This window comes from Vicia villosa, unplaced genomic scaffold (genome assembly GCF_029867415.1).
Source record: "Vicia villosa cultivar HV-30 ecotype Madison, WI unplaced genomic scaffold, Vvil1.0 ctg.000004F_1_1_1, whole genome shotgun sequence".
In the NCBI taxonomy this organism is placed as follows: domain Eukaryota; kingdom Viridiplantae; phylum Streptophyta; class Magnoliopsida; order Fabales; family Fabaceae; genus Vicia; species Vicia villosa.
The window spans coordinates 200,717-219,354 of record NW_026704934.1 but is presented as its reverse complement, the minus strand read 5'-3'; the positions used below and the strand labels follow the sequence as shown (position 1 = coordinate 219,354).

The window sequence follows — 18,638 nt, the reverse complement described above, 5'->3', positions numbered from 1 at the left end:
TCAGTGAAATCCACACACATGCACCGCCTGTTTTGGCCTTTCTTACCATAACTACGTTGGCCAGTCAGGTGGGATATTTTGTTTCCATGATGAATCTGGCGTTAGATGTTTTCTCTACATCTTCATTAATGGCGGCCATTTTGTCCTCAGTTACTTTTCGCTTCCTCTGTGCCACTAGTCTGGCCGAAGGGTGGATAGCGAGGCAATGACTCACCACCTTTGTGTTTATGCTTGACATATCAGAGGGGGCCTAGGCGAACAGGTCAACATTCTTAACGGTCGACTAGCTCCCCTTCCTTCTTTGTGGACAACAAAGTATCTATCTTTGTGACCTGATGGGTGTGGGACCTATATAGATCTTCTTCGAATATTCTGTGGGCGTGAGCCTTTTCGTTTTCGTGCCTAGTCTAGGATCCCAACACCTGAAGTCAGTATTTGGAACTTCGGAAAGAGGGACATCAACCAGGGTGAACTCTTCTCTAGTTTACTCTAGGCTCCTTACATAGCATTCTTGAGCCGCTTGTCGGTCCCCTCAGATCGTACCGACTCGCTCGCGAGGAGTGGGTATTTTACAAGTTGGAAATGACTGCTCCCAGAGCGTTGAAATTCGGTCGCCCAAGAATATTATTATATAAGTGATAAGGCGTCTACAATGAGGCCACTGACGTCAATCGCTTTGGCGTTCGTTCCCTCGCCACAGGTGGTTTTCAGGGTTACATGGCCCATTTTTGAACTTGTTCGCCTGATAAACACGTTAAAGAACCAGTGAAAATTTTTATGTAGTCCGAGTCAAGTTGCACCTTCTGGAAGGAGTCCCAAAACAAGATGTGAGCGGAGCTACCTAGACCTATCAATACACACTTGATTTCCCAATTGTCGTATTGTATAGTGATGATCAAAGGATCATCGTCGCGAGGGTTAATGTCGATGACGTTCTCCTTGGAGAAAATGATGTTAACCCTTGTTTTCCCTAGGGTGACTCTTGGAAAGCCAGTGTATATTACATTGCTACAAACACCTACCTTACGTATTTTCTTCGGGTAGCATGAAGCTGCCTCTCCCGACGAAATCTTCGGCAATGGTATTTGTGTTGTAACGTAGAGGCTTGCCAGCCATCTTCGAAGGGAAGATGGAAGGGGTTGGAGAGAAGGTGTGACCCAAGTTAGTTTTATCGGGGTCCCACGGTAGGGCGCTACTGTATTGGTCAAAAAGTACCAGTGTGCGTATTCCTCTGCAAAGGCAATGAGACTCAAAGGTTTTGTAGGTATATTACATTGTATGGTGGTTAGGGGTATCTCACGGCAATAAGAAGCCATATACAATTGTGTTTTACGATAGTTTTAAAAGTTTTGCTCACGTGAGGTGAAAGACTCCAAAGATGATCGGTGTGCATTGACAAATCTACTTCATCTATTTTGTCACTTATAGTATGGGTGACAATAAAATCCATTAATAGAATATCCATCCAATCCATCCTATAATTTATCCATCCAATCCATCCATTAATAAAAAAAACAAATTTAATGGATTGATCCAATCCATCCATGAAACTATATGGATGGATTCAATCCATCCATCTCATTTTATAAATCCAATGGATTTTAGTTTATTACTTATTAAATAATATTTTTATTAAAAAACATGAAAAATCTAAAATTAAATAATTTCTTGACATTTTTGTTTCTTTTAATATTTACCCATAGTTTTTCTTGTATCATAATGTTAAAAAAAATGTGAATATTTATTGCTTGTGACGTAAACATGAAATTGATATATATCAGTACATGAAATCAAATAGTGTGTATGGACAAAATATAATCAGTACATAAAAATCAACAATATCTTGCTTCTTTATGAACAATTTTTTTATTTTAGATAATATATTGCAGTACCTAGTATATCTAATTTAATATCAAGAGAGTGGGAATTGTTTTCTCCTTGGAAAAAATTAATGATGCTATTCACGTTAAAATTGCTTAATTGGTTCGCAATGAATTTATTTAATTTAACATTAACGTTAAAATGACTTAATTGACATGCATTGAATTTTAATTTTCTTTGGATGAAATTAGTTAATGAAGAAGTTAGTTGGTTAGAATTAGAAAGTTAATCAAAACATTAATTGTTTAGAATTAGTTACATAGATAAATTTTATAATTAAAAAAAATTTCAGAAAAAAATTGTTTTTGTAAAATTAACCGAAAATTAAAAAAAAAATTAAGTTAATTTTATGGATGGATGGATATCCATCCATTAGAAATTATTTTGTTTGGGCGGTTTTGACGAAAAAAATCATCCGAACCGCAAGAGAAAAAATCGTGCGGTTTGGTTTGGTTCGGTTGGTTTTTAAAAAAAATCCGAACCAAACCAAACCAAACTAATGCGGTTTGGTTTGGTTCGGTTGGTTCGGTTGGTTCGGTTTTTTACAAATATTTTATTGAGCCATAATACACATATAGATGACAACATAATTTTGTATTTATACATTCATACACTATCAAATAACAACAAAACTCGTCATATTTTGACAACAACTTTCCATTTAATATATAAAAATTAAATTAGAAAAAAGTGGAATATTAAATATAAAATAATAACATAAAAAAATATAAAAAATATTATAATGAAAGAAAATAATATAAGAGACAAGAGATTAGTGAAGGTGAAAAAGAAAAAAAAAGTGTTGAGAGATTAGAGAAGAAAATGTGCGATAAAAACGAAACTGAAATACGAAACATTTACATAAAAATAGAAGGTGAAAAAGAAAGAATATAAGAGAGTAGAGATTATAGAAGAAGAAGAAAGATGTATGTGGCAAAGAAGGTGCGATAGTGTTATTAGAGATTTGAGAAGATCGGGACTAAAATTATATGTGTAAGGATGGGAAAATTGTTGGTAATCATAAGGCTAAGGTATAATAGGTTTAATTTTTGGCTGGATGTGAGTTAAGTAAAATTTAGGTTGTAACATAATGCGGTTTGATTCGGTTTGGTTCGGTTTACAAAATACAAACCGCAAACCGAACCAAACCGTGCGAGTTTGTTAAAAGATGACCCAAACTAATCCGAACCAAATGCGGTTTTTTGCGGTTTCGGTTTGGTTTGGTTTGGTTTGCGGTTTTCTATTGGGTTGGTTTGGTTTTGATCACCCCTAGGATTGGATTGGATTTTTAAAACAAAGTTTAGTGGATTATTAATGGATTAATGGATTGTTTTGATCCATCCATTAACAATCAAAATTCATCCAATCCATCCATTTTGCCACCCCTAACTTATAGTGAATACAATCCATTCAAACCATGTCAATTTTCATAATTAAATTTTATTAAAATTGGCTTATAATTAAATCTATCAAATATATATTTATAAATTATTATGATTTTGAAAAATCATATTTATAATTAAAAAAACATTCAACCTATTCGTAAGCAAGTGTTTTGTCCTCCTAAAAAAATCATGTCATGCGTTGACATACCAAGAAAATATGGTACTTTTTTTAATATATGAAAATGAATGAATTAGCATGCTGCATGACATGTTATTTGTATTTCTAGGAGAAAACATGGCATGCTAATTTTGTCAAACATTATATAATACTGTATATCACATGATAGGATAGATTAATTTGAAGACAAATAATGCATTGAGTCAAACCTTTGAGAGAGGCATAAGGACTGAGTTTGTATGATAAAGAGCATGTAGGTTCAATTTATCCTCTAACAGAAATAACATTTATCATTAAACTAAAACAAACAAAAAAAACTTGTATATGAATTTGAGTGACTAATGTAATTCACGGTCTTAACCTTTTGTCACGTTAAAGTCAATATCTCTTATCTATTTTAATATATAAAAATGAATTACCACCAAATTGCCTTAATTACCCTAATCACAAACAATTAAGCATGGTTTTGCATACCCCTGAGCGTCATTTTACATCTAATTATGATTACATTCCAACAGTTTATTTAATGCAAAACTTCTGTATTGGAATATGAAAAAAGTTTCACTACGTTCTATGCCACTCATTGCAGCAGCCTAATTAATTTAATTTTTTTATTGGAATATTGCAGGAGCCAAAAATTAATTATTTCATTGGAATATGAAGAAAAAAACTTACAACACGTTTTAGTCTTTCCAAGCTGAATGTCCTCATTTATTATGTTTCCCATAAAAACTTAATTTTTGGGTATCATTATTTTCCCTCTATATATTCCAAACAATATCAAGTAAACTATTCAGATTCACACGACAATCTGAAGACAATAACAATATTTCCCTTCTCTCTTCCATTTTATCTCCAATCCTCTCTCCTTGGCCGTCAAACCCTAAAATCAGCGGCTTCCACCTTTAGATTCGCTTCACTCCCTCTTCGAAATCCATTTTTTTCCTCGATATATCTTCCGTATCTCTAACCAAACTCTTATTCCTTCTTCTTTTTTTTTCATTTTCATTAACTATTATTTCATTGTTTCTTGAAATCTTAATGGTTTTCATTGCAAATCTTAATGGTTTTCATTGCATATGTTGACAGTTCATGAAATATGGGTGAGCGGTAGAAAGCTCGAGCATGGTGTGAGCTTTGAAGAAGACTGACAAGAAGGATCTAGCAATGACAGAAGAAGTGACCCTTTCAGGAAAATTCTTTAAAAATTTTGTTCAAAATTGAGAAAATTGTAATATTTTGTTCAAAATATTTGGAAACAAAAACTTTTTGATACTTGAGAGTTTGTGGCTTGAATCAAATTTTCACATTTTGCTTACTGATTGCCGATGAATTCCTTCCTCTTCTTTCTCTTTTGATTTCTCTACTCTAGAAGTGTTGTTGTATTGCTATTTTATTGTTGTGGCTGTTGTGATAACTTATTTGGTTGTTTCTGCTATGATGTTGTTCAAAATTTGTAAATAAAAATATAAACTATTATGTCAAAGGGACTAAACTTAAAAGTGATGATCTACGGTGTTGAGTTGGTTCTGCTACGATGTTGAGTCGGTTCTGTCTATGATTGCGAGTATTAAAGAATTTGAAATCATCTCTCTTTCATTTGGTTTTTATTTTTTAATACAATTTTCATAAAAGTGAAAAGATATTTACTTCAAGACAATTTGCATCAGTCATCATACATTGTCAGGCAATGTATAATTTTTTAATACATTTGGTTTTAATAATTTTTGAATATTTTTTAGTGTAGAAGAGTTGTATTTTCTCATACATTGATAAGTGTTGTGTTGTATTTTGGTCTAATTTGTTGTAACAAACTAATAAAATATGTTAAATGTCTATTAAATTTCTAATTTTTTTTACATATCATTAATCTGTAATACAAATAAGTGCATTAACATTAAATAATTAGTTTATAAATAGGCTTAAATTATTTTTTCCAATATAAATTAAATTTTTTCTGTATTTAAAAGTAATGATTTCTTTTTATGTTGTTGATACTATTATTGTCTACTATTTTAATTTAAAAAATTAAATTTGCTTCATCATTATTACTGCCTTAAACATTTTTTTATATGATTACGTCGACAAATTAAAAAAAATCAAAAACTAAAATCATCATTACATTTATGTCATGATTAATAGTCTGATTTATTTCTATTTTATTGTATATATATATATATATATATATATATATATATATATATATATATATATATATATATATATATATATATATATATATATATATATATATATATATATATATATATATATATATATATTTTTGTCGTTCATTATTGTTCTTAAAAATGGAAAAATATATATATTTTTCAACACCATTCATTTTATTTTCATTAAATGTTATTTTTAAATCTACTTTTAATATAATAAAGTACATGACATATGAAATTCTTTTAATATCCCTATAATCACCAATTTGAGGGTGATATTCGGGGACATAGCGGTAATTGCATCTCCTTTAATACTTTCATTAATAAATAAATTTTTTCATCATTTAATAACCTTTCAATTGTCCATTTTCTTTTCCATCATTAATACTGTCGTGATAACTTTGTATTGGAATTGTGGAAAACTTCCATCATTAACAAATTTCTAGAGCCATTATCTTAGCCATCAAAACACTCTTTTTGAAATAATCAATATGCAGCATGCGTCATCTTGAACCACCTTGGAACTGCAAAAAACGATTTAGATTCTTCACCATCTTAGCCTTCTTCAAAACCCTTCAAATTCTACTCTCATTAATCTATAAATTATGGCAAATGATTTCGACTCAGGTCCAAAGTTTTCTTCAACCATTCCTTCAAGGGATGTATATAATAAAATTAAAAAGTATTTAATTTTTAAGTGGAACAATGCGAATACACTATGGTTGTCATTTTTAAAATTCATTCCAACATTATTATTCGTTTAGTACTCTTCACATGAAAGTAATTTTTTTTCCATTATTTTTTTATTGCACCTGTTTACCTTTTCATATGAAAAAAAAAGGTTTATTATTTTTTAATAAGATTATTTATTTTTCTCTGCAATATTATTTATTTAAAGACATGATTAAAATATACTTTGTAAGCATGTTGTTGTATTCTATAAATATCAAGCATATGACAAGTATATACTTAAACGTTTTATAATAAAATATTAGCATTAAAAAATTATATAAATATTTTTTTTTATAAAAAAATGAAATAATTATGATTGGTGAATTCACAAAGTTTGAATGAGAATATAAATTTGTTAATCTTAACGAGCAATTCTTATATTTCCTTTTTTTAATCACTTATTCTTTTTCCTATAAATGTGAATTAATTATTAATTATAATAAATTGTTATTCCCGTTCTCTTTCCAATAAATATCATTTAATTTTCTACTTTAATATCTAAAAAGTAATTATCACAAAAAAATAAGTTATTATCCTAATTAATACATAATCATTATTAAAAACAACATAATTAATACATCCAATTTTAATTGATTCTTTCCATTATTTCCATAAAATTACACGGTTTAGAGAGCAACACGGTTTGTTAAAAATATATTTGTGAACACAAATAAGAAAATAATTCAATCTAAATCCAAATTTATGAGAATAAATAAATGATTATAATATTAATGTATAATTATAAAGATGACTAATTTATAGGAAAAGAAATAATGCGTTATAATCCATATTTTTAAAAAATTAATACAAATTATTTGATTATTGATATTATGAATAAATTTGATTTCGAGTGAATAATGAAAATTAATGTCAATTATGATTTAATTAATGATATAAATATTTGGTTTTTTACCAATTATTCATTCATATCAATTATAACACGTACCGATTACATGTGCCCATTAGGAATGAGTCAAATAGCATCCTTATATACAAGACGAGTTTGAAGATCAATTAATTTGGATGGATAATAAAGATGAATACTATAGTTTAAAAAAATGGCTATTAAATTAAAAATTCCATAATATTCTCGAGAAAACTGTGTTTTCCATGCATCATAATTTCATTAGTTGGAAAATTATGATGTATGGAAAATACAATTTTCTTATGAAAAACTCAAATTTGTCATTTTTTTATTTAATTTATATTATTATTATTTAATATTTATAAAAAAGAAAGATAAATTCATACTATATTTTTGTATATGTAAATTCATAATATATGAATTTTATATTTATATGATACTTTTTACAATTTTCTTATCACATTTCTTAAAGATCATATACTATAGCATATAATTTCTAAATTACTACACAAATTTAACATATACTATAACATATAATTTTTTAAATTACTACACAAAATTACTACACAATTTTCTTATCACATTTCTTAAAGATCATATACTCCATATATTTGATTTAATAGCAATTATGAAATCTATGTATATCCTGACAACTACTACAATTTCATAAATTAAATTATATTTGTATGACAATCGACATTGAATTTTTTTCGTGTTAATTCGTATAAGTATAAATTAATATACGTATTTAATTGTTTCTCAAATCAAATAATTATAATGTATACTAAGATTCGACATTACGAAGGCTATGAAGAAAATGACATATATAAAGTTATAAGTCATGAGTATATAAATCCAATCCCAAATTTACAACAGAGTCAATAATACAATACAGAAGAATTTAAAAATTATAGGCATGTCCGACGGGCATGTCCGACAATCCGAGCCTTTTAAAAATTATAAGCATCCCCGACGATCCGAACCTATTTTTCTGACGGGCCGACAAAATACTTACTTAAATTGAACAGATATTAGAAATCATATGTACTTCTGAATTACTATAGCATATAACTTCTAAATTACTACTTAAAGTTAACAAACATAATATTATTCAAATCATTAAATCTAAGCAAATTATTAAACCAATATATTTTTTTGGTGTATAATATGTTTATTTTATAATAATTTTTAATAGAAATTATAAAATTAAAATTATAAACAATTATAAATATTATAGGCATGTCCGACGAGTCAGTCCTGTTTTTCCACCATATATTTGGTTTAATAACAATTACAATTTACAAAACATATGTATATAAACTAATCTTTGTATGAGAATAACATTGAAATTTTTTATGTTAATTCGTATAAATTAATATACATTTTTTAACCATAACTATATAATATTTATTTAATATTTATATCGACTTTACGTGACCCGTGCGAACGCACGGGTCCTTTGCTAGTTTATTGAAATATACAACAGCCACAACTTTACTCATTTTTTAATATTTATTCTAATTATATTGACCACTCAGTTTACAATCCCTTTCCAGCCAACGGATAAAAGGAAAAGCGTGACCATAATAAATTAATAATTGAAATAGTATCCTAAATTTTGTTTTTGTTTTTGTTTGAGTTTAGGACAAAAGCTTTAAATCTCAATAAATGTGACTTGAAAAAAAATAAAAGACAAATAATAAATTTTGTACAAAACTGTTTTAAATCCAATTATTAAATTAATTAGTTTTACATAAAATATTTAAATATGTAAAATTAATTTTATAAGTTTTTTTATCAGTTAAAATTAAATTCAAAGCTACAATTGGTTAACTAGGGATGGCAACGGGTGCCCGCGGGTGCGGGTTTTATACTACCCAAACCCGCACCCGAAATTACCACCCGAACCCGAACCCAAAAGTTATACAGGTACAAAATAACACCCACGTCCACACCCGTTAGGTTCGGGTTTTTTCACCCAAACCCAAACCCGCAACAAAATACATAAAATATATTTTTCCTACAATTTTCTTACAACTTTCCAAATATATATATATATATATATATATATATATATATATATATATATATATATATATATATATATATATATATATATATATATATATATATATATATATATATATATATATATATATATGAGCCATGCTATGCTTACATCTGAAATCGACACCGTATACTATTTACAGCGTAGGTATGAAAATGATTTAGTGATGCACAAATTTCAAAGTGTGGAAAAAAAACTATTAAAAAAAGGATGAATATGTATGTATAGTATTTTATACGGTGTATGTGTAAAACTAAGTGTCAAAGTAACATTTCCATATATATATATATATATATATATATATATATATATATATATATATATATATATATATATATATATATAGGGCATATCATATGAGAATGATTTTTTTATATGAGAATGTGAGAATGAATCTGAACCATTGGATTTTAAAATAAATGGTGGAGATTATATGTGAATCTTTTTTTATCTCTCATCAATTAATGACATATGAGAGAGAAAAAAAGATTCACATATAATCTCCACCATTTATTTTAAAATCTAATGGTTCAGATTCATTCTCACATTCTCATATAAAAATACCATTCTCATATGATATGCCCTCTCTCTCTCTATATATATATATATATATATATATATATATATATATATATATATATATATATATATATATATATATATATATATATATATATATATATAACATACATATATTTGGGTGTAATTTCGGGTTTCGGGCGCGGGTTTCACACTACCCAAACCCGCACCCGAAATATCGGGTGGCACCCGAACCCGAACCCAGTCAACTCGGATTTTCACCCGTTGACTCGGGTTCGGGTGCAGGTGGACCCTGCGGGTTTGGGTCTGTTTGCCATCCCTATGGTTAACTGGTCGTGCACATGTGGTTGGTGAAAACAATTTTGAAAAGATGTGGCTATTTAAAATGACATTTTTTTATGATTTCATGTAAAATTATTAAAATTGATTAATTATTTACTAATTATTGATTAAATTATAAATATGTAATTTTTAATTTAATTAATATTTATGATTTCACATCATCATATTATACACTACCTCAATTAAACTATATCATATTAATTTTTTTGTAGTTTAAATATATGAAAGAAATAGCAAAGTTGAATACTTTTAAAAATAATTAAGTTAGACAAAATTTATTCAAAATGTAAATTCATTCCAAAATAAATTAATAATATAAAAAGATGATATCACTTTAGTGAACATTTTTTTTAAATCAAAAAAATTATATTAATAACCAAAAAAAAAAAAAGATTACAAGAGACACAAGAGGGGGACCATGTCAAAATTTCTAAAAAGCAAAGTTTAAGTCTAGGAGTACAAGCCTTGTCTAATAAATAATCCGAAACAAAATCTCTATGGACAAAATTATACCAAGTGAAGCTTTTGCTTTTTAAGCTGATATTAGCCCGATAATCCGCACAAAAATTGGCTTAACTAAAGATATGCGTGATCATGAAATCAATGCTAAGGCCTAAGAGTATACGTCCAACAAGTAAGCCAACGAGATTTGATTTTTCATGACACCAATTGAAGATTCAAAAAAGCTTTTACAACCATCATACAATTAGTTTTTAACTATAACTTCGACCAATTCAACTCTTTGGCCTTTTCAATGGCAATGATTGTTGTCATGAATTCAACAAAAACAAGAGTTCCAAAATCCAAAAAAGCATTGAAGCTAATCAAGTGATTCACATTTTCATCACGGAAGAGCCCTCCACAAGCAGTTTGCAAAGGCGACTCGGAAGCAACTCCGTCGATGTTATATTTAATCCAACCACAAGGTGGCAGGCTCCAAGAGACGACAATAGCGGAAGAAAAATTACGAGGATTAATGCAAATGTCAAAACCTTTAAGCATAGAGAAGCTAAACATGGAACCATTAGCTTTCTTGGAAGTTAAGTTGCCAACAAGTTTTGCTCGAGCAACAATGTCGAAGATGCAAGACTTCCAATGAATAGTTTTATTGTAAAACTGAAATTTGTTCCTAGCCTGCCAAATTTGATAGAAGGAGAAGGCAATGCAGGCTTTGATAACAACTAAAGCTTGAGGATTCTAGGATTCTTCCAGAATTTTAAAGCAATCTGAAATCTGATTGATTGAGAAAGGAAGCTGAAACACGACTCTTAACCAATTCCAAATATGATTTGCAAAAGTGCAACCAAAGAACAATTGCTCAGGAGTTTCAGAGAAGACGTTGCAGAGAGAGCATTTAGAAGGAAAAAAATCCTCGCAATTTGGTATTTTCATCAGCCAGAATTTTGTTGTGCATGAGTCTCCAAACAAGCATTGAATGCGAGGGAGCATTATCGTTATCCCAAGGGAAATGCGACCACTTATCAGCACGAGTAGGGTTCATGATCGAATTATAAGCATGCTTGACAGTAAGATTGTCATTTTCACATTTTCCCAAGCGAAAGAGTCTTAAATTTCCATATCAGAAATAGAAAAAGGAGAGATGATTGTCAAGAGATTAGCCAGAACCAAGAGAATGTTACTATTAAATGACGAAGTGAACATGATATAATAGTGACAATATTATTTTTCCTTTTTTATTGGTTGTTTTTAGAGAATAGTTATTTTTATTGAATAACTTTATGTAAAAATTACATAAATTTTTTAACAAAAATACAATCCATATTTTTAACTTTATTTTTATTTTTTATTAAATAAGAATAACATAAAAATTGTAACAAATTAAAAATTCACATTGTTTCATCTTTTATCTTTATAAAATTTTATATATATTGTCTTATATCTCATACAAGTTGTTAAATTATTAAATTAAATTTTAAAGCATGTTATTAATTTTATAATTTTTCATATTTACTTAATAATTTATTTTTTTAATTATTTGACAAACACATTTCTCTTACTAATTATATTTAAAACAATTCTAACCTTTTTTCTATTAACTATTTAACTCACATTTTTTCTATTTAATTTTTAAATAAAATTATATAATATCTTTTTTATATGAATTCTCTTAGATAAAAAAAATAGTTTTACACTGTCAATCAATAACGATCATGAATCAGAATAAGTCAGACTCAAAATTTTAAAAAATTTATATAAATTTATATGACATGACACAACGTTATATTTTAATTAGATGACATGTAAAATTTTTTTATACTTTCAATGCATAACCATTAAACTTTTTTTAAAACAAAATTAAACTTATACTTTATTTTTTAATTATGAACCAAAGGGGGAGTTGATGTGTTCACCAAGAAAATAATAAAATAAAATTCTTAAAGCATATTCTTCTGTTTATCTTCAACAATATAAGGCCTATTTAGATCGGAATTGCATCTACACAGAACAACAAGGGTTTTTCATTTCCTCGTTTAAATCGAAAACATTAACCTAAACATGGGCAGAAAATTCTTCGTCGGTGGTAACTGGAAATGCGTATGTTTCATTCCTCTTTTCACTTTCTTCACTGTTTTTTTTTTCCTCATATTGTTTCGATCTTAGTTTTAATGAAATCTTTACTTCCTCACTTTTCATCATCGATTGTGATTATAAGCTATAAGATCAGATCCGAGGATTTTGTTTCTATTGTGAAATTAATGTCGGATCACTTGATTTACAATACCCTTTTCCCGATCTAGCAACTTTGTTGTTATATAGTTACACTCTTTATGTTAAGATCCTAATTCCATATAGGGATTTGCATAAAGGAAGCATAAACTTGAGTTTATTTGCATGATATATGATGTTAGCATTCATAGTTTTCTTTGTGGAACTGTTCTTTTAGATTAGGTTATGGATTCTAAGTGATCTATAGTGATAACTGTTGTTTTTTGGGTTGATTTTGTTGCAGAATGGAACCACTGAAGAGGTGAAGAAGATTGTGGGTACTTTGAACGAAGCTAAAGTCCCCGGAGAAGATGTTGTTGGTGAGTTGTCTTAGCAGGATCTTGATGAGTCTTTTTCTATTTTTATGTTTCAGGATCTAAGTAAGTTTGAGTATTAATTTGGATTGTGTTTCTAATCAGCAAATTGATGAGTACTAGAAGGTTCTTTATTTGTTTGTTCATATATCGAACTACCGTGAAGCCCTTTTGAATTGTTATAATGAGACTTGAGTTAATTTTTCATGTATACATAGTTTTTGCTATGGTTGAACTATGCATGTGATTTGTATATTTGCAGCCACGAAATTTGTTGTAGTTGCGTTACTGGTATTTTAATATCCTTTTTGATGTATCACTTCATTTATGTATTTCTTATATTAGTTCATTTCATTCAACAACCTTTATAGTTTTTATTGATGTTTTGAAGATATGTTTCTGGTATTGTCGTGTGCTAATTGCTAACAAATGTGTTTTTGGTTTTACAGAAGTTGTTGTGAGCCCCCCTTACGTGTTCCTTCCCTTTGTGAAAAGTTTACTTCGCTCTGACTTCCATGTTGCTGCTCAGAACAGTTGGGTTCGCAAAGGTGGTGCTTATACCGGGGAGATTAGGTATGTTATTCATAGTTGGCTCTTCAATTCATTTTGATGCTTTGCATTTAGTTTTTATGGCAACTGACATATGAGATATGGGTTTTGGTTGTTCCATATTCGGTAGAACTAGAACCATGTAACAGAACTGCCTGATTCTCTTTCTCCCTTTTTGATCTGTGGTTTACTTATAGTGTGGCATAATTTTGAAGTTTTTACCAATTATTTAATTTGTGTTCATCGTGTTTTTTCTGTTAACAGCGCTGAAATGCTTGTAAATTTGGATATCCCTTATGTTATTCTTGGGCACTCTGAGCGAAGGCAGCTTCTAAATGAATCAAACGAGGTACATAATTTTTATTTTCCTATGGCTTATGTTTTCAAATTTCCCCTCTGCGCTAGTTGTGCACTTGTGCTATAACTTCTAGTTTGCAGAGTTACTTGTATTTGCTTAAGATTAAATTTTAGTATCAATACTTCCCGATTTTTTACTGATTTATGATCTGCTGCAGTTTGTGGGAGACAAAGTTGCATATGCACTCTCACTAGGGAGGAAAGTTATCGCTTGCATCGGGGAGACTCTTGAACAGCGTGAAGCTGGTACTACTCTTGCTGTTGTTTCTGAGCAAACAAAGGCAATTGCAGGTACTCTTTTGTTCACAAGCTCTCTTTTTTCCCCACTTATTTCTCTATGTGAGATGGTATTCTCGCAAAAAATACTTTTTCAGACAATAACATTGTTGCCGACCTCAAATATATTTGCAGACAAAGTATCAAACTGGGATAATGTTGTTTTGGCCTATGAGCCAGTTTGGGCCATTGGAACAGGAAAGGTTGCAACTCCTGCTCAGGCACAAGAGGTATGCTTTCAAGCTAAATCTCTTTTACGTAGAAGTAATTTGTAGATCGTGTTGTCTTGATAATGTTATTAATATTTGGCATAGGTCCATGCTGCTTTAAGGAAATGGGTTCACGACAACGTGGGTGCTGAAGTTGCTGCCTCTCTAAGAATCATCTATGGAGGTACTTCTGTTTATACTAGTCTCTATATATGCGATTATTTTGATGTCATCAAAGAATATTAACAGCCTTGGTGTGAGTTTTGAGGCATTGTAGTACTAGTAATAGCTTCTTATTTAATTAACTCCATCTAAAACTACAGGCTCTGTAAATGGAGGAAACAGCAAAGAATTGGCATCACAGCCTGACATTGATGGATTTTTGGTTGGCGGTGCTTCCTTGAAGCCGGAGTTCGTTGACATCATCAACTCCGCGACTGTGAAGAAAAACTGAAATTCGTAAGTAGGAATTGATATGCTGCTTTCGAAGCAGCTTCGGAAATTTCTGTTTTGAGTTATGATTCTGTATTTTGTAACCTATGCTTTAAACTTGTGTTTAGTACTCTGAATAAGTATGATTTCCTTTTACCTCATCGGTGGCCGATGAATTGGATTTTGGTTGTGTTTTTATGCAGAAATAGTGGTACTGCTGCCATGACATTTGGTCAGAAAATAATATGTCAAATGCCTTTGTTTTAGTTGACTGTACATTTCATCATTCATCGCCATTTTCTTTCGCCTGTTAATGTGTCATTTGGATTGTGCTGTCTTTTGAAGATTTGGATCCTTAAAATGAGATAATTGTAGCTATTTTTAATAAAGCTACTAGAAGTGAGTTGTCCTAATCACATATCTTCGGTGTATGTTATGAAGTAAATCAAAGGTTTTGTTCATGTAAAGTTTCAACTGTTAATGAGATTTTTTATCAACAGAACTAAGGCCGGTTCATCTCCCTGTTAGCCTGCCTACATGTGACACTGCAGTTTATCATTTGCTACAAGCTTTTTCCATTTCAAGCTTTAATGTTCCAAGGCATGATTGTTCTAAGGCATTTGATAAAATAATCAGAAGCATGGTTTGTTCCAAGACATTTGATAAAACAAACTTTTTTTTTTGTTGTGTTTTAAAAATTGGACCGGTCATCAAACCGATGAAGGTACTGGGTCACCGGTTCATTGGTTGAATCATTGAGTCAGTGGTCGAACCGCATGATTAAATCGGATTAAACCGGATAACTCGGGTGAATAAATCTGTCTCTTGTCTCTATTGCACTCTGTCACTAAAAAAATATTATAACACCTACAATATTTTAAAATTTCAAAATATCATAATTTCACATGTTTATTCTTTAGATTCAAATTTTAAATATAATCATTACGCACAACAAAATAATACAAAATATAAATTTAAATAAATTTTAAACAATGTCTAATTATAAATAAAGGAAAAGTTGTTTCAAATAAGGTTTAAATAAAGTTTAATTATATTTTAATTTTGTTTTTTTTTTTAAATTCATGAAACGTCGTTGTTTTATGTGGAAAAAAAACATGCATTTGAACCGTCGGTTCACCAGTTTTTTCCGATTTTAAATGGTTTTATCCGATTCTCATCGGTTCAATAACCTTTCTGGTCCAGCAATCAGACGAGAACGATGACCCCACTAAAATTGTGACATATATGGCTGAAATGGGCATGATTTGTTCTAAGACATTTGATAAAACTGTGACGTATATAGCTGAAAGGATGGAAAAGTTAGTTTGTTTCATTCATGATTTTGTTTGTTGATCTATTACGTTATTAGAATTCGATTTAATGAAGTGTTTATGTCAACAAAAAAAAAATATTTTAGCTATATTATTGAATTCGATTTAATGAAGTGTTTATGTTGATTGTTGAATATTTAATTAAATTTTAATGAAGTGTTTATGTCAACAAAAAATAATAATTTTAGCTATATTATTGAATTCAATTTAATGAAGTGTTTATGTTGATTGTTGAATATTTAATTAAATTTTAGATACGTTCAAAAACACATTCATTTTAATTTTTTAGTACAGTGTTTTAAGAAATATGAAGTGTGCGTAAAGGGTGTATCAGTGTATATGTATGAGGTGGGCGATAGAATTTTTTTACTTAGATTAGATCAAACTTTAAAAAGAAAAATATGAGTTATTTTTCTTTTTTGCTTGTGTTGTATAATAACCGGTTATAATAAATTGATTAAAATGATTATAGATTAATTATGCGAGTTAAATGTCCATTAGCTCCTTAATTATATAATTATCAAATAAGAAAACACAACCCATTGACATCACTAAAACAAAAAAAGAAAGTTAAAATTACCTCCAACTCCTATTACAAAATTAATTTACAGTTTTCATATATATATATATATATATATATATATATATATATATATATATATATATATATATATATATATATATATATATATATATATATATATATATATATATATATATATATATATATATATATATATATATATATATATATATATATATATATATATATATATATATATATGTATTAAAATAACCTATATAAATGACACTATAATATAATTTTATAATAATAAGAAAAAAAAGGTCACTTTGACAACAATTAATCTCTCCTTAAAATATTCAAAGTCAAAATGTGAACCACTAATGCATTTTGTTGACTTATCACTAATGGATAGAAGCCAATAATGTAATATTTGTGATTTAACAACCGGTCAATTTTTTCTTTTAACTTAACAAGAATCGCATTTGGCCATCAATTTTTGTTGATATTTTTCAAATGTAACAAATTATCTACCATTGAATTATTGATGTCCCAATCCATAAACCAGTGAAAGGAAAAGAAAATTGGTCACGCAAGACTTACATAACCCACTAAATTATTCTGGTCAAACTTTGATTTGGGACTGGTAAACCAAATCCATCTTCACTCACTTTATTTTCTACTTTGCATTTTCATGTCACGAGTTGTTTAATTTTCACAATATCTGTAAAGTTATTTGCTATTCTTTCCATAATGTGAACATGTGATGCTCAAATAATTTTTGTAAAGCAGATATAGCAATAAAGATTTGTTGGGTTAGTTTTTTACCTTGAAAATTGACTTCATACCTAAGGTAGAGGAGGTTCAAGATAATATTTCAATTATCACAAGCATGGTCACGAATTTTATAGTGGAGAAACATGTTGGATTTTAAGTGTGAAAGTGTTAAAGGCTCATATCGATTAGGAATTGAGATAATGCTAGAATTATAAGAGAGGTGACTCATAATCCACTGTTTTAAAATTTTGGGTAGATATGTCGCATCAAGGCCTCTTGAACTATGAGCATTTGACCAATTGACACTTCAGGACCTCGCTCCCTAGACTTCTCCAACAAGTAGTATCAGAGCCTGGTTGATTCGGTGGTGGAATAGAAGTGAATCCCAGTATGAATCAAAATTAGTGATGTGGATGACTCACACTTGTGGGGGAGATTGTTCCGTTTCAAGTATGAAAATGCTAAAGTGCTAAAATCCCACATCGATTAAGAATGAAAAAAATGTTGGGTGAATACCTGCTCTTAAGGTTTTTTGGAACCACCAAACTTCTCTAACAGAATAAATATTATATAAATTTATGATTTTAAAAAATATATTCTTTTAAAATAACATACATTATTATTTATATGGCCTCTTATTTAATTGTTCTATTTAAAATATTGGAATTTTAATTAATTATTTATAACATAACACAATTAAAAGTCTAAATAAAATGAGTAAGTAGAATGATTTTTGTATTTTTTTTTGCATTTAAAAAGAGAATTTTTGTAACTTTAAAGTGAAATTAATTTCACTTGGACACGGAGTTCTGTGGATGTGGATGTGGATGTGGATTTAATGTACGTTTTTGGAGAGGGTTACTCCTTCACTTAATTCAAGAGTTACTTATAGGTTTTATTGAAGTAAAACTTAGTGTTTTGGCTAGTGATAATGATTAGTGTCTCTTATTTATGTACTAATATTTTTCCTAGAGAATGTGG

General features: G+C 29.0%; 1 protein-coding gene across 1 annotated transcript; it reads left to right on the top strand.

The window, feature by feature from the left end:
• Positions 1–12,560: 12,560 nt before the first annotated feature.
• On the top strand, positions 12,561–15,187 carry LOC131621401 (triosephosphate isomerase, cytosolic). The gene is made up of 8 exons (XM_058892439.1): positions 12,561–12,718; positions 13,134–13,209; positions 13,653–13,776; positions 14,017–14,101; positions 14,268–14,400; positions 14,521–14,615; positions 14,700–14,778; positions 14,918–15,187. The coding sequence occupies exons 1-8, from the start codon at positions 12,680–12,682 to the stop codon at positions 15,046–15,048; spliced, it is 762 nt and encodes a 253-aa protein (XP_058748422.1). The 5' UTR covers positions 12,561–12,679; the 3' UTR covers positions 15,049–15,187.
• Positions 15,188–18,638: the final 3,451 nt, after the last annotated feature.